This window comes from Haemaphysalis longicornis, unplaced genomic scaffold (genome assembly GCF_048455015.1).
Source record: "Haemaphysalis longicornis isolate Haplotype H1 unplaced genomic scaffold, Haemaphysalis longicornis Haplotype H1 scaffold_8, whole genome shotgun sequence".
NCBI classification, from domain to species: Eukaryota; Metazoa; Arthropoda; class Arachnida; order Ixodida; family Ixodidae; genus Haemaphysalis; species Haemaphysalis longicornis.
The window spans coordinates 145490451-145512185 of record NW_027526445.1 but is presented as its reverse complement, the minus strand read 5'-3'; the positions used below and the strand labels follow the sequence as shown (position 1 = coordinate 145512185).

Sequence of the window (21735 nt, the reverse complement as noted above, 5' to 3'; positions counted from 1 at the left end):
AACAGCACATGCCATAACGAAGAACACTATAACCCAAAGTTTGAGCTAGTATTTTTCGAACAGAGAAAGGCAGAAACACTTTTAAGTTATACAGCATACAGGCAATAGTTCTAAGCTTTTTACATATGTGAGCCATGTGTGTGTTCCACGAAAGATCCCCATCAAAATGTACACCTAGGTATTTAACAGACGCGACACAGAAAATACGGGCACAGGAACAAGATGCACAATTTGATGAGTGTATTGTAATGAAGTAGTCGTTCGGCACTGTTTTCCGTCGATTTCGGAAACAAACAAGCCGAATTTTTACAGGGTTGATTGTTATTAAATTTGCTTCAAACCAATCGGCTACCCTTCTGGTATCGTCTTGAAGATTTGAGAGAGCGAGAGAATAACCAGAGTTGCCAGATACCAGCAGGGTGTCATCAGCGTATTGATAGATTTTCGAAGTTTTAACAACAGTAGCTAAGTCATTAACATACAAATTAAAAAGAAGAGGTGACAAGATAGACCCTTGCGGGACACCTCTCTTAAGTCTGATACTATCACTCAGCACTGACCCAAGTGCGACCACTTGAGAACGATCCCGAAGGTAATTTTGAAGCAGAGATAGAAATGGTCCGCGGAAGCCATAACGGTATAATTTAGAACAGAGTATACCATGGTTCACAGTATTAAACGCTTTCTTAACATCAAGAAATAACCCAAACGAAACCTCATTCTGATCTATGCTGTTATGAAGGGTATCAGACAACTTTTCAAGTAACACCTGCGTGCCCGTGCCGGAGATGAATCCGTATTGATGTTCGCTCAGTAACTCATGTTTTGTCACAAAGGAAGTCATGACACCCAATATGTGCTTTTCAAGAATTTGAGAAAAACAAGATACAACTGAAATAGGGCGGTAGTTCAAAGGGTCCTTTTTTTTGCCGCTTTTATAGAGGGGAACCACACGTGCGCACTTTAGACTGTCTGGCCAAGAGCAATGTTCAATTATGTTGTTCAGTATGAACAAAAGAACACCTTTTAAATACCCAATATTTCTGCAGAGATCACCTATGTGTATGTTATCAAGCCCTAATGATTTGTTGCGGCTTAAACTACTGACTATGTAAAGGAGATCAGGCTCTGTCAAGAGCGGGATAAATGCGGACGATGACACAAAATTTGGTAGTGTATTGTTACTTGCACACTGCACTGGATCGTTTTGTTCCAATGAAAACGATTCATTGAATTGGTTGGCCAGGTCGGAAGTAGCGGAACCAAAGTTGCGTTCTATTGTGCTTTTAGTAGACAGGCGTTCGTTACCTCGTAATTGATTTACTAAGGACCAAGTTTTGGTTGTATTGCGACTAGACGCTTTGAACTGTTCGCTACAGAATTGCCTCTTTGACAAACGAATCTGCGCGGTCACTCTATTTCTCACCGTACGGAACTCGTCGCGCAGCGCTGTGTTGTCAGGGGCTCGGCGACATCTTGCCCAAAGCATATTTTTTTCTTTTATCAGTGCCAAAACACCAGGAATAAGCCATTGATGCTCAGCCCTCCGTTTTTTTATTACTACCGTTTTCTTACAGGCCTCCTTCATCTGGCCTAACGTGCGAACAAAATTGTCATATGCAGTGGCGTTGTTATTATCTAGAATGAAAGCATTCCAGTCAAAGCTAGCAATTTGTTTGTCAAACTTCTTTTTATCTAAGATGGTGACAGTATGAGAATGATCCGTTTGTAAAGAGTTGGATTTGGTTAACTGACCTACTATGAAGTAGTGATCTGCTAGTTTCTGCATAATTACAGCCCCGGCCGCACAAGAAAGGTCGGATGCTCGCACGTTGACATGATCAATACATGTACGGGTGAGATTATCTTTTAGGAACTCCTCCCTTGTGGGTTCCCAGATAAGAGGCTCTATACCGAATTCAGAAAGGGCGTTCAAGTATTGTTCAACAGCTGACCGCTCGCTTCGGAGCAAGTCGATGTTGAAATCCCCGATTATGCACACGTTGCCTGAGCTGAAAGTTTTATTGCACACCTCCCGCAGTTCTTCTATAAAACAAAGCGCACTTTCGGAGGGAGGGCGATAAACAACTAGTAAACGGATTACAAGATCATTTTTGGTTAGCTCAAAAGCCAGAGCTTCTGCCGATGAAAATACAATGTTAATATTTGAAACAAACAAACTGTGCTTAATGAACACGGCAAGGCCACCACCCCTGCTATTTTTTCGGGTGAGGAAGTGTTTGCTGTAACCAGGAATACAGAAGGTGCTGGACAGGTCGTCAGTGATATTAATTTCAGTGAGTGCAAAAACGTCAACCGTGTTTGAGAGAAGGTTCGAGAGTAGGGCAAATTCATCCCAATGTTTTCGAATGCTCCGAATATTTACGTGAAGAACAGTGCATGAGCTGGAACATAATGGTTGGAAAGCCTTGAGAAAGTCATCGACATTTTGAAATGACATTTTTTTTCTGCCTGAGATTAGTACTTATACCACGCTAAGTATCCTGTACAGCTTGCCTGGTTTCAGATGGGTGCAGATGATGGTCGTGTAGGGTCCCCTCGAACGGCTTGAACAGACAATTTTTGGGCCACAGGTTAGGATCCTGAAGGCGCTGGAATGCCTCGTCTTCCAAAGCAACGTGGAAAGACGAATATGAGGCATAGCGCGTCTTCACTCGACGACAGGCCAGAGGCTGTACTCCAAGGCTGGAAAAGTGTTCATGGAGCTGGGCCGGTGTGGTAGCCGGAGACAGCTTCGAGACAAACATTGCCTTCCGCCGAGGTCGTGATGCCACCACCGACAGTTCGCTGGTCACACAAACACCAAAACGCGCAGGCCGCTGGGTCTTTCCTGTCGAGCCGGAAGCAACGCCTGGCTCCTGCAGCCCCGCCGATGCCGTGCGCCCCCCGGCTTCAGACGAGACACGCTCGCCGTCCTCATTGTTGGCTTGAAGAGTGGGCGACGAAGAGGAAAGGAGGGGAAACGCAGCATTCTGGGCAGAGCCGGGCGTCTGCGGGGCAGCGGGTTTCGTTTCCGCGGCTGTCCTGGTTAGGAGCGGCGGGAAATGAGCCAGCCGTGGCGGCCCCCTCAGACGAGCCAAATCACCGCGGAGAGACTGCACCTCCTGGCGCAGCGATTTCACTGCGATAGCGTGGGCCTCGGCCTTTGTTGCACTCTCCCGGCGGAGCCGCTCATTGTCCTCCCCTAGTTGAGTGACTTGGTCGGACAAAAAAGAAATGCCCTCCGACTATCCTCTCTTCGGACACGATGGAGTGAACACAGCATGGAACAGGACGATATGCTCCCCATACTCAATAGTTATCACACGCGGACATATTCTGGGTAGGTGCTTTGCTGTTTCCAGCTTTCCAATACGCCTTCTTGTCACTCGGTGTTCCACTCTGCTCTTAATTGAGAACTCTAACGTGAACAGAAACATAAACAGGGCATCCTAACAATCGCTAAGTGCTTTAAAATGGCCAATTCAAGAAACTCCGGTCAGAACAAATGACGGCATAAATTAACGTGCATCGTACATTACGCCATGATCTCAACCTTTGTATAAAAATAAGCTCAAATTTCGAACAAACAAAAGTGAATGCAGTTAAAAAAGTAACATTCCCCGTCAGTAATCGAAATTTATGGATAGTTTTAACATTATGATTTGGTCAGGTGGAGGGTCGTAGAAGTTCGTACAAACAAAACGTTAGTTCGAACGCGATATGTTTTGCCACAGATTATTCAAACTCCGCGTCAGCCCGACCGTGGAAGACGGCAATCACACACTAGCCAGAAATGGTTGATCCCACCGCGGTTTCTGAGTAGCTAAGGCGTTATGCTGCGGAGACCAGGGTCGCAGGGACAAGGGTCGTGGATGCTTTTGTGGTGAGGCGAAAAGCGAAAACACCCGACGTTTGTCTTATTTAGGCGTGCGCTTGAAATCTACATGTGGTCAAACTTTTTCATGAGCCTTCCACAAAGGCGCGCTTCACAACCCCGGTGCAGCTGCGGCACGTTAAACTTCCCCATCAATGAATCACTAAATCGTTGACATGCCGCGCGGATATCGCACTTTGATGTTCTCCTACACTTGCATTAGTGGGAACATTGATTGACTTGGAAAACTGGGAAGTTGGTACATTTTCATTGTCGCAGCGCGAAGCGTACAAGTATTAGGGGGAAGATACCACACGACAAGTGCTGAACTTCACGTGAGCATTATTTAAGGAACACAAAAATTACTAGCCACCAGACGTACAGAAAACCACCAAATTAACCGGGTAAATGGCTCAGCGCAGCGTTGCACCACGCGACAGCTCGTTGGGCCTGGTAAGACGCCCACCATGGCCTAGCATATCGACTCCCTGAGATACGCAACTTCTGCATCCAGAACGAATGAAGAAGGTGCGCGAACGCACATGTCAGCAAGTTTTTGCATGTGGTGAGCCTCTACCACCTCCGCCGACCTTTGATCGAAGTGTCGAAACACGACTGTGGTGTCACTCAAAACCCGTGCGCAGCCGCATTCCACAAAACCCATCGGTAACTGACTCAAGCCGCTCCCTTAGGCGCTTTGCAACGCTCTCTAAGCCAACAATCAAATGACTCGATTGTCCAATAAAGGTCCGACCACACTTGAATGGACTAAGTCAACAACGTAATATGGAGAAGAAACGAACTGTGTATGTTTCTCACCACAGCTCTTTCTTACGATCTTTTTCACCTCTTTTTTTTGACGACGGAAAAACATGTTTTACCTTGTTTTTTTGCCGAATAAACCGCGTGGACCTTGTAAGTGCTCCCAACTTTTTCAAATGCTGTGATAAACTGTGCAAATACAAACACGATTTTTTTTTTATTCTTGACTTCAAGCGCGTATTCCTGTTCATACAGCGTCCCTCCTTGCCTTAGTGGTCTTATAAGGGCAGGAAAGAATGAGTGGTTGTGTTAAGGAGTAATGAGCTTTTTGGTGTCTCTGTTGAGGCTTTGCTTCCCGTAGAATCAATGCATAAAGGGGCATGACAGCAGATACAACTTTGAAAGAACTAGCGTTTGGCACCCAACTTAGCTTCACAGTGTCTACAATATGTGTTTCTAAGCGAAATACTGCAATATATTGAAAAAATAAAAGTTCGACTGCAGCGACGTAATAAGGGCAAGTTCCGTAAAGGGGCCCAGCTAAAATCACCCTTTATTACTTCTTGGTCGTGCCTACGCTCAAAACCGCCAATCGCACAAACAAGGCACTGTGACGTCACAGATTAATTACCCGAAAGTGCCTGGGGAGTATGTCTGCTTCATAGGCTTTTTTTAATATATGAAATATTTGTGTGAAATCTGATATAAGTTTGCTGCCATTGATATCGGCAGAAATATGTTTGTATTTTGTATTTTTGTATTTTTCTTTGGGCCCTAATTAAAGAAAACGAAATCTGTATAAAACAGATATGGGAAGCAAACAGCTCCTGAAGTAAGCGGGAGTTTTTCCATTCCTCGAACCTTAGCTTCGGGAGCAGAGAAGGTTCGGGCCAGTTTTACCCAACTCCCGTCCGGCTTACAGATCAGTGACACGACACCTACGGACGCTTGTTTGAAGTGTATTCTGGACCTACTTCTATGCTTTAAGCATATACGAGAACTTCTCCATGAGGGTTAGCGTAGGAAACTTAAACTCGTTAGGCTGCAAAGGGAACACAATAAACACCGCCCTTAGTTTAGTTCTGGGTCGAAAGTTCAGCCTCAGCTTAGTTTTTAGTTGAAGTAGACTGATAACGTCTCAAAGATGGTACTAAAATAGCACGCCCATTCTAACTAATCTTCTACCGTGGAGTAAAGCAGTTAAAAAAGGGTTGGTTCATTTAACTTCTTTCTTTCCCCAATTTCATTGCAGGTAATGAAGAAAATTCAGGGTGGTGACTCAACCAGAAAAACCATAGTGGCGCTAGGGTTGTTCAAGTACGACGAGAACATCTGGAAGCATTTCAAGACTATCTTTAAACGTGTAGTTGAGTAAGTGAAGCAACACAATCCCTAATTCTGTAAAAGATCTCACTGCAACGAAAACAAAGTCCATAGCTCAAAATTTATTCGAAAACGTCGACCGTGTGCGGGATATAGGAAAACTTTTGGGAAATAGTAAAAAGGCACATGAAGACAAAATACGCGTTTGGGCGTTTAAATAAAATGAGCGCCTTTCCACTCTGTGAAGAATGACCACCGAAGCTAGGCGCCGCAGAGGGAGTGCACCAAACAAGGCTGTTCGTACTTCGCGAATAAGCATCCTCCTTGGCCTATTAGCTGAATAACACATGGAAGGACTGGAGCTTTACCCTAGCGGACAAAGAGGGCGCTGTCAGTTTCCTTCCCCCTTCGTAGGCGTCTCTCTGTCTGTGTAGCACACCAACCCCATCCGCTCCCGCACGGAGAACAGCAGGAAGGTCGCTTTCGCCTGTGTACTGTGCACGTTTAAATATCCGAGCAGCACAAGGGGCACGTCATTGGTGAGCGCATGAAGCCTAGCTGGGCATCCACGCACTCCCTCCCTCCACCCACCTCTCGTTCGTGCATAAACCGGCAACCGGAGATGTGCGCGGGCTTAGAGTTGAAAGACACCGGCGAGAATATCGCTCTGAAAGCCGTTGAAGCTGAACAAGAATCCTTGGCTCACGCCGGCATTTCAAGTGGGCAACTTGCTCTTATTCTGAAGGGATCCGCAGCAAGTTGACAAGGATAAAGGGATAACGTTTTTAAAAAGCGGAGTTCATCATCATCATCATCGTCATCATCATAATAATAATAATAATAATAATTTATTTATTTACCCTTGAGGGCCCCTCTAAAGGGTATTACATCAAGTGGGAATAACCGAAGTACAAATAGCAGTTCAAAATGCCATGCATGGTATCAGTTTTTCAATTACTCAAACATAAAGTTAGCAACAAACAACAAAACAGAACACAGAACGTGCGAAGCGAAATGATTAATGTTAATTCACTATCCGAAATGTGCAGGGGGAATTGAAAAAACAGAAAAAAAAGAAAAACAGAGATTGCGACTCAAGGGTGGCTACCAATAAATCTCTAAATAGAAAGAAATTTTGTGCACTGATATTTGCATGCGCCAATTTGTCCTACTCTCCAATGGCCACAGGCAGAAATGATTTGTTAAAAGCGCGTTGTTGTGGTTTTTTTCGCGTGCGACTATCATATCTGCTTCATCTCCCAATATTCCCGTGGGGTCTTAAACTCATTTCTCAACAAAATAGTAAATTCGTACATTTCGCGCCCATTCGCGCTTCTCTGCGCGCCGACACCCGATCACTTGCAGCTGTCTTTCCTCCGAGTGAGCGATAGGCGTGCATTACATAGCGGGTCAAAAGTGCAACTTCTGCTTACGGCACTATCACCGTTATCAGTAGAGTTGAGAGGCATCGGCGGTGGAGAAGAAGAGCGAAGCAGAGGTACTTGTGGTCAAAGGAGTGAGAAATACAAGGCTTCGCTGTAAACAATGTTCGGCCGTAACAGCCTGTGGAGATGGCTTTTCATCGAAGCTGTAAACGGGCCGCCCCGGTGTTTATCTGAAGGTTTATCACGCGGCTAATTGAAGTGTTTCTGCGCTGTGTTACGCAATTGTGTGCCACTCTGCGCGACCCTTTCGGCCCCGCAACAATGATACATACACGTTTGACCCGAGAATCTAATTGGTAGTAGCGGAGAACGCTCGGTCACCCCGTTTAACGCGGTTTGTTGCAGTGAGTACGCGGCAGATACTGTCATCGCCATCAGCTCAGTTGGGGCTGTGGAATCGCAGCGTGACTGCGTGGCTGTTCCTCCTTCGGTGACGACCAAGCACAGAAACTACCCGTCAATGGTGAGTTTTGGTCAGCTGTGTTGTTGTACAATGAGGAAGAAATGACGCAACGCAGAGCGCCAGTCGAAAGAGATGAATACCACGGGAGACGCAGGAAGAACATATGCATACATGAGAAAAAATGAGACTACCACAAAAAATGCTTTAGGGTTTGCAAAGCGACATAGTTTGGCGGTTGTATAAATGTTACTATCAACGCGGAGCACACTTTTTTTTTGCCCGCAATAATACTGAGTGAACTCGGAGCACTTGCACGACAGGGTTTTCTCCCTCTAAACATGCAGTGGTTCGTTCGAGGAACGCGTGTGAGATAATAAGGAGAGCTTGTCGCAACCCAACGACATTTAGAGACAGGCGTACTCTATGTGCTCTGCCTGTTTTTTATGCTTATATTACACGGCAGATATTCCAAAGGGCTCTTACTGCTTCGCTGTACTTTTGTGCGATAACCTAAGGCAATTACAAGGACGCAGTATGAATTACACAGAATGCGGAAGCATTATTGCCCAGTTCCCGACCATGTCGTCTCGTTATCATGCGTTAACCCGGGTACAAGTTAGGAACCGCAAGAGCGCATGGGCAGTGTTTCGAGTCCTCGACGCGAAGGACCTGTGTGTTCACGCGCGAGTGTTTTGAAAGGCGATGGCGCTCAAAGGGTGGCATTGTCTGCTATCGCTAACCTAGTTAGTTTGTCGTCGCTGGAGTAATTTGTAAGCAGACTGTCAGAAATATCATGGAACCGAATCGTGTCAAGTTTAAAATACTCGCAGTAACCGACTTTTTACGCCGTTTCAGGAACAGCCGGCTGCGTAGTTGGAGTGCATTAGCAACTTCCGTCGTTTTAAAGTTGCAGTCGAGTAGGGTCCATTTGGAGAACTCGCCCTCTCGTTAGCACGATATGCCATTTCATTTGCTCCGGCGCTCCCTTATCGCAAAACCGACGCCGTCGAGTCATCGAGCTGTGGGGGGAGGGGTGTCTCGGAAGCGCAGGGTTACATTCCGACCGAGACTTAAATTTCGCCAAACCTTTTTCTAATAATTGCTCTGCTTCATTCGGTGGGGATTGTTTGTGATGACGGGGGCTGATACGAACATTCTTTTATTTGTGTTAAGAGCGGATGTTTTATTAACTGCCGCCATTGTTCGCGTGCGTAGGCCGGGAAAAGTCACCCCCCTGTCTTGAATTCGCTTCTCGCTTCTCCTGCACATGCACTCTACACCAGAGGCGTGGTTGAACGGCCCCAGAATGCACTCGTCTAACGAATACCGTGTTGTAATAGAGAAAAATCGCAACATTGGAGCGTCGCGGGCACCAATTGAATGCGCAATGGAAACCGTCATGCTGCACTGCATAGTGCCACAGGGCAAACAGAACTTTTGGGCCAAGTCTTATCCTCGAACGAGTAAATGGCGGAATGTTCGTGATTAAATTGGTTATTCGAGCGCATTGTGGTGAGGCTGAATCACGGGATCATCTTACAGTGCGGCTGTTACACTAGCATCATTTTGTCACGAGCAGCAGTTCCCCGCAAAGTACAGCGGAAATACACGTCAATCTGTCTACATTTTGCCCCCCACTTGTCCTCTGACTGCAATGGTGGCTGTGCGCACTTGTGGTGGCTGTGCTCTTTCCTAGGAACGCCACGGGGAGCTGGTGAAAGCGAGCTTCCAGTACAAGAAGTCAACTGCCGTCGTTGGCCTGTCTCTCGAGATGGGCGTGATGACGTACCTACTAAAGCACAACTCGGGTGGTGCGCACGACATCGCCTACAAGCCCTGCTTGAACGCCGGCCCGTTGTCAGATGCCAGCATGGTCAGTTGCGGGCTTCGCAGCGTAATATATAATCATTTTTGCGTAAACAGCGAAACGAGAGCGCGATTATTTGTGGCGCCTCTTATCCGGCCTATAGGTGGAGGATAGGAACAAACCGGGACCCGTTCATTTCACTTTTGGTTCGCGAACACCCTCGGCCGTTTCTACACGTTGGACGCCCTCGCGGCAAAGTTCACGGGGTCAGTTGCACTGCATGCACTGATTTTCGTCACGAAATCAGAATTCCTGACATCCGAGCAGTTACCTTTCAATATTCTAAAGTATTTTGAAGTCGTGACAGCAGCAATAATTGCAAACGCACTATTGGGACCCTGTAAGGGGTTACAAACCTACTAAGACGCAAGAAGTTAGTGTCTACGAAGCGGAAGTGCCTAGCTTGAGAGGAGATTCGTTGCAGCGATTTTTGTGAGGCTGGAAACGTAGCTTGCCTGGTCAACCGTACGCAGCCTCGCACTGATTTTGATCCCCACCCTCTTCAGCGTACGTCGGCAGTGAAGCCCCGAAATGGATCTCCTTCACCTGCATGCACAGGGGATGGTTCCAAGAACGAGCATATAACAACGCGATGTGTGACGCCCTCCCATTAAATTATCGTACCGTGGTGCATTAAAGCTACATTGCTTGAGGTGTCCATGCCAGAGTCTTTGGCAAAGAGTGGAGGAACGTTTCATACGGACGACAGTAACAATGTAGGGGCGATGTTCCCGACAGGTCGAGGTGCACCTTCGGTAACTACGTCGTAGGTTCCTCCGTTAACTTCCGTAGTAATTTAGAATTGCCTTAAGTAATTCCCCAGAAAGGGGTACCCACAGTCCTTGTGGGTACCCCTCTTTCTCTCCCGCCTCTACATCATCATCACCACCGTCATTATAAACAACTGAATGACAAAGGCCTACCTCATAAATCTCCAAATAATGCGTTCATATGCTGCCCGAGGCCATTCTGTGCCGCCGATTTATTTTAGTTCCACCCCCAACAATGGTTGTTTTCATCTCCTCCTATCCCATCACTGAGGATTCGGTAGTCACTCTGTCACCCAAGTGGTCCACCTGTTGCCGCATCACCCTAAACACACCCATTTCAGCTTCATTTTGTTTGTTATTCTATCGGTGATATTGATACGCGGTACCAAGGTATTAACAGAACTCTGTTTACAGTATTTACAAGTTGCTGTTTACAGAATGAACAGCGGTAGAGAGCGCTGCGCAAGCAAAAGCCCGAACTTCACACACGCCACCATCAGCCTCCTCTTCTTATTCCCTCCTTGATGATGATCCCACTTCGACACAGCGCAACTAGTGTCCTCTTTACAGACTCTGCATCAAATGTCTCGTAACATGGTAGGGCGTCAGATGAACGACATGGACGATGTCCATCATGGGAGGGCGAAATGAGCCAGACGGAACTATAGCGGTGATTTTCCATTTCGCCTCTGTCACTTGGCAGAGGACATGGTAGGTATAGTAGTAACTGCTTGAGAATGCTCTCAGAACGCCCTAATTAGCGTGCAGGGCACCAAAGCAGCACGAGGAATCCGGGCATAAAGTTGCGTGTGCTGTGTCCTCGATCATAGCTTGACTTTCAGAAATCCTGGTATGACGTGAGCCTGGTGCCAGCTACGCGGCGGAGAAACCAGCGCGTGCGATGGCATCTTGCACATTTCCTGAAAAAAGCACGGTTTGTTTGAATGAGCCACTCAGCGGTAAGGACAGCTGTCGACCGTAGAAGCTGTAAAAAGGAGTAAGGCAGAGCAGTGCCCCTGTCGGGACGGTCATCAGAAGCGTGCATGAGAAGCATGTCTGTTAAAGTTGAGTTAAGGTGCTCCGGAAGGCCGTTGTTCGGAGGACGCTGTGAATTTGTAAGTTTGTGGTTGCGCAAAAGCGGAGGATGTTGTCAACTGCTCGGAACTTTTCACCCGCGTTTGTTCCTTATCCAAAGCGGTCTTTCCATGTCCCTACATCTTACTCGTGTAATCCTACGTTACCCGGTTCGTTGAGTTTATCTACGTAGCCTTAATACGGTCTCAGTAAGAAGCCTGGCTTCTGCGTCATATCTTATCACCGGCAGTATCGGTTGCACGTCGCGATATTTATTGGTAAAGGTATCCAGTACTATTCATTACGTGAGAGTGTTTGCCGCGCGCGCGCGCCAGCCCATATGCTCTGCGGCGGATTATTTGTTTGTGGTTGGGATGACGCTGACAACCTGTCCAAGGCAGTTGTAATCATCCAATGCCGAGTCCTAACTTCCGTTCTTGAACTTCGTTAATTAACCTGCAAAAAGTGCTTTGCACGTGTCTCTTTAGATTTGCGTACGTTTCATTCATAGTTATCTTTTACCGCACTACCCAAGCCTTAGTGCGTAGGTCCTGAAACAATTTCACTACATGTCCTCCTAACCCGCTGACCAAATTTACGTCGACCGTTAATCTCAAGGACTTTGAATGAAGTCCGCTTGTACTTAAACGTGCCTTATTGCAGCCAGGCCCCCTCAATTGCCCTTGTATACGTGCCTTAATGCGTTCGAGTTACACTTAGTCGGCCAAGATCACAGTCACTGGGACTGGAGCCCACACACTCAGGATGGGGCGCGTAACAAGAATCCTTGGACAGGAGGAAATTCCTCCAGGTGGAGCGAAAATCTGTTTTCAACGACGCACCCCTCCATCTACCGACGACGACGGTTGCACACGAAGCTTTCTTGTGAAGGCTTCCCTGGTTAACTGATATGAGACTGAGTCGTAGTCGGTTTGGACTAGGTTGACTTGTTCACCTTTCACATTGACTTACAAACAGTTTAATGTTTCTATGGCAGCGGCTTTGACTATGACCCTTCGCCATTTGACTTTTGCACGGAGTAAGCTTCACGTTCAACTATGGGCGTCACTAGACGGAGCTAAGGATGATCCTTCTGGCTAATTTCGCGCTTTTATGCACGACTCTCCTAGTCGAAACTGCTTTTACCATGTCGAAGGGGAAATCGCATAAGCGGCAGTTTCATTGCGCTTGAAGCCAGGTTCGATACCCGCGATCATATTAGCTGTTAGAGGAAGTTGGATTTTCTACAGTGCGTTTTGTGGTGCGGAGGGACGCCATCAGTTAGTCATTAAAAGCTTCGCTTTAAAACGGAGCTTTCTTACGCTCTTCTCCTGGGGCTTCACAAGATAACGCTGTCTTCCGCGTATCGCACCTGGTGTTCCAGGAAAGCGACTTCCTGGGAGCTTCCCGGGAAGCTACACAAAATAAGGTTGACCTCCGCGTAAGGCGCCGGACGTGTGCCGGCCGAGGAAGCAATCGGCTGCACAGGGCTCTTCCCTGCGCTTGGAGCTGATGGTGTCCTCACCTTTGAGATTGAGATGTTGAACGTCTCTCGTGATCTATCCTATTTCTCGATGCGCTAGCCACTGCTCACTCTTATGAAAAACCAGCAATGACTGAGTTCCTCTTGCACGGCACAATAAAAAGGAAAACGGAACACAACCAGTAAGAAATAGAGCCCCATGGCGCAATCTAGTTGAAAAACACTGTTCGGGGTGTCAGTTTCTTGCTTCTTGTCTTCCGTCGTCTGACGCTGTGCATGATCACTCTTATGTTACGGTGATTCCCACGTATGCGTGGTATCCGGCACAACGTTTCCCTCTTCTCCCCTTGACACCGACGTGTGGAGGAACCAGGAAACCAAACCACGCGAGATACAAACTGACCACAGAGGCCGCCTTTCAGGATCAAGACCTTCAGAATGCGCGGACCTCTTCGTTGCGTACACCCGGACGGCCTACCGGGAAGTGGCATGGAGCTGCCACGTTGTCTCTTCCTCTTTACCCTTCCCTGTTCTAACTGCTAGTGTTCCGGCACAAGTTTTAAAAGGCAGACATCCTTTACGACCCACGCGAGAACTATAGAAAGGAATCTCTCTAGGATAGCAAGGGCACCTTTGTGTGTCTGGTACCTAAACTTGGCTTGATGCGATAATCCGCGAGCGGGTGATGGTAAGCACGCACTCAATATACGCATGTACTCCACCCGTTCCAGGTCTGCCCCTATGACACGCCGCAAGCCAAGGTTGAGAGTTCCGCGACTGTAGCAGGATACGTGATGCGGACTAGCCAGGCCCATGTTTTCCTCGGCGACACCGTGAAAACCATCGAGGACAAGGTCAGCTTCACTGGCGTTAAATGCAGGCGCCCTTTGTTTTTCATGCGTTTACTAAATTTATTTGCGTAAGAACGTCACCGAAGGGACCCTGCAACACTGCTTTAACTTTTTTTGAAATCGTAAATGCTTTCAGAACGTATTCAACAAAAAAATCCGTTACTTTGAATCGGAGGATCCGTTGCACCTCAGCAAGAAATTACTGCTCTGTGCCCATCAGATATCTTAAAAACGTTCCAGCGCTGGATTTACGTCATTACAGGGTTGTGGCGGATATTGTCCGGCTTTCTTTCAGTGGCAGCAATACATGCATTGAATAGCCAAATTAGAAAGAAGTCCTAAAGCAAAGCAGAAACAGAAGGCAGATGCGCTGCGACGAGCAAATGGTGCAGTGCCGCTCTGTGCTGTCGGTATCTAAAGCTTCCACAATGCTTCCAGACGCGAAGGAAACAGTTCAAACGTTTATCGGTAGTGTTGTAGAGTGCATTAAAAATACGCTTTAACGAGGCTTTTGTGGAATACGTTTGTTAATTACGTGTACACAGTACAGACGCCCTGTTATGAAGAAGCGCATCACCAGCTTGCGTATATGAAAATTTGCCGGTTTTGGTTAAGCGTCTCAAATTTCACCAACTCACTGACGAAAGCACTCTAACGTAGGTTTGAAGACAAAATGGCGGACATTTAACACTTCTAAACCTAGTTGTCCCGAGCGACAGCAAGTATTATGCACACAGCGTTTCGTGGAAGTTCGTCTTTGCTAGAGATTTCGCAGCCTCCCGTCTGGCTATATCCACTTGAATATATTGGATTGATGTTTCCGCTTGCGCTGAAGGGCACGGGAAGACAACAAAGCTGGCGCGTTTTCGCTCGTGATACTCAGGAACCAAGCGCTTGGGAAGCAGCCGTTAAACCCTCACATATTCGTTCGCTTGCGCTGAGAGAGAGAACCTTTGTCTCCGGCATTAGGAAGGGGAACGGCGGAGGTCCATAGGGCCGCCGCGACCTGCAGTGCCCGCGTCGTCACCAACAATTCATCGGAGATCTCCTGGTTCCCGCGGCCTGTTTCCAGAGGCTGGGGGAGAAGAGAGGGTCATGGGGAAGCTTAACAGTCACCAAGGGACTGGTAGTGGGTGTCACGGAGCACCACATGCCCAGCAATTGGGGCAGGGGAAAATGAGGGGGTGTGAAGACCTGTTGGGTTCGCTGGGGGAAGGTGTGGGTTAACATAAGCGGCCACATGTGAGCAGCAGCGAAGCCCATGGACAGTCGTGCCAGCCAGCACTGAGTGATCAAGTGAGTGAAGCGGTTAAAAAGAGAGGCACAGCTTGGACACCGGGGGCTGAAAGTTACTTGCGGCGCGATGAATGACCTTATCAGATGTAGCGTAGTAGAGCTTTCTCCCTAAAATGTTGACCACAAAAGACACCCTTTGTGTATAATAACAGGACGCAATGCACCGGCCTGAGCACGAGGTCGCGGGTTCGATTCCCGGCCGCGGCGGCCGCTTTTCTGATGGAGGCGAAAAGCAAAAACGCCCGTGTGTACGAGATTTCGGCGCACGATAAAGATCCCCAGGTGGTCAAAATTAATCCGGAGCCCTCCACTACGGCGCGCCTCATCGCCTGCGTTGCGTCGGCGCGTTAAATCCCACAATCAATCAATCAATCAATGCACCGGCGTGTGGCTACATGCCCCGTTTTGTCCCGATGGCAATGATACCAATGTCACAGGTAAAACCAAGACTCTCCAATTCTTCCGATAAACGCTTTCACTCTTTTCTCCGCGTATGGAAGCACTGTGAAAGCTATAGGTATCGCCGGCAGCAGCGGCACCGTGTGATTGACTCGTCATAGATGATGATGGGCCTTCCGTTTCCGTTCTGATTTTGGGGATTTATTTTTGGAGTGGCTACCGAATGTGATCATTGCTGCAACCAAAGAAAAACCGACCAATAGCAGCCACATCGCTGTAGTGATATAATTCGAAAGGTCAAAGAAAGCTAAAACTGGGGAAGGGAGCAAATGTTTCAGCAAATTTTTATGTTTCTGATGGTATAGAGTCGTTATTTTTGGCTGAGCTACTTTGGGACCCCCTAACCTATGTACTGGTTGACTACGTTCTGCAAGGATTTAGGATTTCTAAAAAAAGTTCAAAAACGCATTGAAGGGTCTGGTTAAGGAAAACGGACAAAGCAGCAGCGACTTTAGTGTCAGTCTCCGGTGATGTCACTGTGACTGGAAATACGTTTTGTGACGTCACTGCGATTGGTAGCCGCCGAGCAAACCCACCGTCAACACATCGCTCACGACTGTAGCGGGCTTCGGGTTGTATTTGATGGGATCACTTGAATGTTAATGTACAATTAGCACACTCATAAATATTTTCTATTGTTCCCCCTAACTTCTCACTGCTCCGTCTTTTGCGTCATGCTGACGTCACGTAGCGAGGAATATGTGTTTCAAAACGGCTTGCTTTTGTTTTTTTTTTAACTTTTTTTGTGTGTCTGTGCGAAGTAATGAGTTTTTTTTTCCAAATTGAACAAGGTTGTGTTTTGTGGACTAGGCCCCTTAAAAATTGCTCTAAAATGCTGTTATGCGAGTAAATAAAAAAATACAGTAAAAGTTTGTCATTGCAAACGCTCACATGTGACACCGTGTTCGCATACTTTTGTCAAACGTGCAGGTGGAGTACGTGAAAGCCCTGCGCCTTCGGAACCGCTTCTCGTGGCTTCTGTTCAACGTGCACTTGACGGACTTGTCTTATACTTGCTTCCACGAACACTTCGAGAGGGTCTCAAAGCTCAAAGCATTGTTCCAAAAGTACTAAGCCGCTCGACAACTGGAGCCATTTTGCACGCTCCCTAATAGCAAATTATATACGGGTCAACAAATATACAGTGTTCCACGACACTCCTAATCTCGACACTAAGTTTTACTTGAACACTGTGCTGTCCACGAAATCACCAGCAAGTGCTTCGCATGTACTACATAGAGACCACTGTGTAACTGCACTGTATGAATTTAGCATTTGGGTATTGTAAATACACGAAGCGAATAAGGTGTACGCAATAACAAAAACCTCACGGTACTTGTCGCCAGACAATTTCCCCTCCGAAAAAAAACCCTTGTGCTATTGGCGTTTATATTTTAAGGCGCGAGTTTTATGTGCCCCATTAGGCAAGGTATGCTTCGTTGTGAGCAGCGAATGATTTGTCATTCGAAGCGCATCATTCGACGTATGCGCGTGGAAGACAGGTTTTGAAAGAATAGGTGCCAATAGTGTAAACAGGAGATTCAATGAAATATTTAAGAAGGGAGAGGCCGAACGCTTTGAGTTGGGGAGGGAAACAAAGGGTAAAAGACGAGTGAGTGGCCGGTGTTGTATCCCTGTTCATACCCTCCCTGCACGCAATGTACACTGCCGCGAGCTATACCCTCGGGTTTGTTCGTGTGTTTTGGCTGCCAGCGGTTTTAAGAAAGCTAGAAGTGAAGTGCGAGTTTTTCCTCTTTTGTATGCTGCGCAGGCTAACCAATTTTATAGGTGGCGCTATTGTCGATGCACTAAATTCACAGTGAACTGTGAATTTTCGGCCGTGTCTGTCTATTATACGAAAGTGCGCATGACCGGTTGCCGGTTTATGCGTGCACAGGTTTGTAGTGGAGAACAGCGTGAGGGACGGGAAGCGGCGTGCACGCGCAAAGATAGGTTTTATAACCGTACTGATGAATGATGTGCCTGTTGTGCTGGTGCGGGGTTTAAACGCGGACATAAAAACTGCGCAATGAGACCTGTTCGGTGTCCTTAGTTGCAGAGGGCCTTGGGGTGGGGTGTCACATCAACAGGAAGACGTTCAGGACGCGGGAGGGACAGGGGCAGCTGGAGGTTTGTCCGCAACATCAACAGTTGGGTCTTTCAAATGGTAATCAGATAATAGGCTAGCAACTATGATCCATCGCAAATTAAAAAAAACCTATGTTGTTTTGTGCACTCCGTTCTCTGCGTCCGGCTTCACAGGTGATCTGTCTTCACAACGTGGATGGGCACTAATTTTGTTGACTGCTTTTTCGCCGCTTGTTTATTGTTTAAGTTGTTAGCGGAGCACAAGTTCGTTTGAATAAACTGTGTTATTGGAAAACCTTGCGTCGTCTTTGGCTACGTGAGAATATACGTAGGAAGTGGCCCGATCGGAACTGCGCAGGGAGAAGACGGGAAGAGGAGTGCCAGTATATGGTGGCTAGTCGTAGAGCAATCTACAGTACTTCATGAAGAGACTGATACACACTTTTCTAACGTTAAGTCCAAGACTGAGCCCATTTGACTTCGAAGAAATGTCGCACTGCCCGTGTTGAAGCAAAGATTGTCGGATGTGCAGCATAACAACCGCCAGCCACAGATGTCCGTTTTGAAGCGCCAACTGACGTAATGCGAGTTAGACAGACACGAGCAACCGTCACGTTTTGCATACAAGACGAAAGGGCAACCACCAGGGAACTGGTATTCAATTCGTTCGGAAAACGTGCGTTAAGTAGAGAAAAAGGAAGGCTCCCAGGAAGGCATAACTCTATCACCAGGAGTTATCGATGACAAGAACTGGAAATACAGTTCCTTATGGCAACATTCGTGTGGTACCAGTCAAATTCACCACTTCCTGTCGCCAAGTCTAACAGAAGTGCACAAAAATCCGTAAGAGTAAATGGCTTATCCCTCGACAGCCAAGAGTCTGAGGAGTATAATATCTGGACATGGAATGTTAATACGGCATTTTAAAACCGTGAGCACGGCAATTCCTGAACAATTCCATTTAATAATTTGGACATTATGGGTTGTGAATAGTAGTCACAGCTGCCTCCAAGATAGTTTCTGCTTGGCCCCCTTTGGATTTCGATTCCGTGGGGGAAGTGGTTTGTTGCCGAGGGGATGAAGTTACTCGTTTACTTCCAGAGTGCCTTGCAAAGAGGCTGTTATCTCTAGGTCCATTTCAAATTCCGAATTAGAACCAAGAATTCGTGAGGCATACTGACCCTGGGAAACCACAGCAGCCGAACAAACCGGTACCTGCAGTGGTGAGGTCATCGCCGAAGCCGGGCTTCCCGTCCTGTTTACCCCCCGAGTCTTTGACACTCAATAGTGATGACTACGTTGGCGACGCTCTCATGGCGCTTACTAGGATACAGTATTGGGCGACACTCTCCTCCTTCATTCATTTGACTTGCAGCTCGCTACACTGGCATTTCCCCGTTAATTTGGAGATATTTCGGGGGGATGCGAGCTCACAGGGTAAAGTTAAGAGCCACTCCCATGAAGCATGCAAAGCTTTGCCCGGAGCAGAGAAAAGCAGGCACACGGGCCAAAAACGGGCTAAAGCAGGGCACGCGCACCGTCAGTTGGCGCGTCAATGCGTCCAGTTCATACGTCATTTTTTCTTCTCTAAAATGCCGCCCGACGGTACTACAAGGAATCCGGTATGCCGATGTGCACCGGCGTTTCATAAAAAATTGCCGCGTCGGGCACTACATCACTCTACATAACATACAGCAAGGTACCCTAACCTGAACTAACAGAACGTGACCTAAGGAGCGGAAAGCAATAATTTATTACCACAGAAACTAACCGTAAGCCATGAAAATAATTCAATTTGACCCTTCGGTGGACATAACAAGGGAACAAATGTTATAGTGTTAAAAACATTCTAGGTCAGCTATTTATCACTTATTCACTACAACAAAAAAAATCCAGAAGCGCTAAGAAGTGTTTCATTCCTGTAAAAAAGTGGGACCTGTATGTCCTACTGTCCAGTTGGGTCACTTAGCTCGAGCGGGACCCATATGTCCCACTGCTTACTTGGCGGAGATACTTAGGGGGCCGTTGCATGCATTCAATGTGTAGTTAGCGTAGACTTCTTTTTGGCTGGTTGAGCACAAGTGGCACCACCACGAGTTGAAGCTCTGAATGATGAGCTCACGGATGCTAGCAGTCGACGTATCCCCGTGGAGTTGTTCCAGTGAAAGTGCTTCTTCAGCTGAAAGATGTTTTTCTAACCTTCGACAGAAATAAAAAAACTCCCACCTCCCCTCGCCGGAACCCCTGTGTAGATGTGACGCATAGGGGGTTCCCGTTGCATCATTGGACAGCGGAGGAACGGCGCTGGAACGATGGAGCGGAGCGGCGCAGGCACCGCGTTTTATAGCGCGCATAACGGTAAGGGGACGCGCCGACGCCAGTGCGTCTGCCGCGGCTATGACGCAACACAATCCAATACAATCCACTTTAATCCAATCCAAATCCAATCCAAGCCAAGCCAAGCCAAGCCAAGCCAATTCATTCGAATCCAATCCAATGCCCCTCGCGAGAGAGTGTTCGCTATCGGAGAGGAGAGGGGGTGAGCGGCGGAGAGCGCAGCTCACGCGGCGAGGAGAATGGGGGAGGGGCGGACGCCGACGCCGGATGCAGAGACAAGGCGAGTGAATGAGATGCAGTTGCATCTAATATCGGTTCGTTGTGAATAGAACCCTCTCTGTCGCGAAGCGAATCACACCGCTTTTCTTAAAGATCATTTTGTTTCTCTATACACGCTCAGAAATGACAAAATATAGATATTGGTTGATTTTAAGTAGTTATTCTAGTGCAAGGCAGACAATATTTACTCGCCAGCAGTTTCTTCCTGCTTAAAAGTGTCTCACAAAAACGCAAAAAGACACGAACATTAAAAAATTCCCCCACCTTCCCGCGAGGGGAACCCTGTGGAGATGCGACGCATCTTGGGGGTTCACTTGGTGTTTCCGTTGGGTTGATTCTCTATAATTACGTGAAACGTGTAAGGAACGCGTATGATGTATTCTTTAACACGCGGCGTAAGGTTGACGATGACGGCCTTGTGGTAGCTGAAGTGTACGGGTAGTGGATGGTGAAGTAACTGGACCACCGTGCAATTTTCAACGAAGATCAAGTCTATGCACGTGCCCGAAATCGGAACGCCGGTGCTGGAACGACCGCGGCTATGACGCAACGTGGCGTGGCTATGACGCAACACAATCCAACACAATCCACTTTAATCCAATCCAAATCCAAGCCAAGCCAAGCCAAGCCAATCGAATCCAATCCAATGCCCCTCGCGAGAGAGTGTTCGATATCAGAGAGGAGAGGGGGTGAGCGGCGGAGAGCGCAGCTCGTGCGGCGAGGAGAATGGGGGAGGGGTGTGGACGGACAACAACAACGCCGTATGGAGGGACAAGGCGAGTGAATGGGATGCAGTCGCATCTAAAAACCAAATCATCCTGCTTGTCTTGCGGCGTGCTCCCCTTCATTAGCAACGTTACCAAAGTGCATGTAGAATGTTCCGCTATATCCGGAGGTGAAGTTATTGACCCGTACGCAATGCCGCCAGATTTGTAAGGAAGCAACAGTGCCTAGAACGTTAAATAGCAAGTGCGATCTTGTGTCCCGCTGTCCAACAAAGGGTTAAAAGTGAAAAACATTGGCGAAGTACGCACTAAGTCGCGTAAGGGTTGAACCATAGGGAATCTCCAGGTGTTCTTTCTATGTAAGTATTATAGCATTAGGTTTGAAATTCCATGTTTACATTTCCTATAGTCACTTTTCACTGAAGCAGTAGTAGTAATCATCATATCCGCCTCTATCATCGTCGTTGCGCCCGTTTCCAGTGACGTGTTGATCGCCTGAAATTATTGATCATCGTGTTGTTCTCGTTCCACACGGGGTACATCCCCCGATGGTACAAAGATGTCTGCCACTCGGACGGGTGCTCTACTTAGGGCGTCCGCGTTGTGATTGGTTGTTCCTGACCTGTGAACGATCTCGAAGCCCTACTCCTGCGAAAGCAGGTTCCACCTTTCTAGCCTCGAGCTCAGGTTCCAAAC

At 47.5% G+C, this 21735-nt stretch overlaps 1 protein-coding gene across 1 annotated transcript; it reads left to right on the top strand.

The window, feature by feature from the left end:
• The first annotated feature begins 7512 nt into the window (after positions 1-7512).
• LOC144149199 (uncharacterized) lies at positions 7513-17919 on the top strand. Its single transcript, XM_077680732.1, has 4 exons — positions 7513-7870; positions 9507-9683; positions 13736-13858; positions 16541-17919. Exons 1-4 carry the CDS (start codon positions 7868-7870, stop codon positions 16682-16684), a joined length of 447 nt encoding a protein of 148 aa, XP_077536858.1. The 5' UTR covers positions 7513-7867; the 3' UTR covers positions 16685-17919.
• Positions 17920-21735: the final 3816 nt, after the last annotated feature.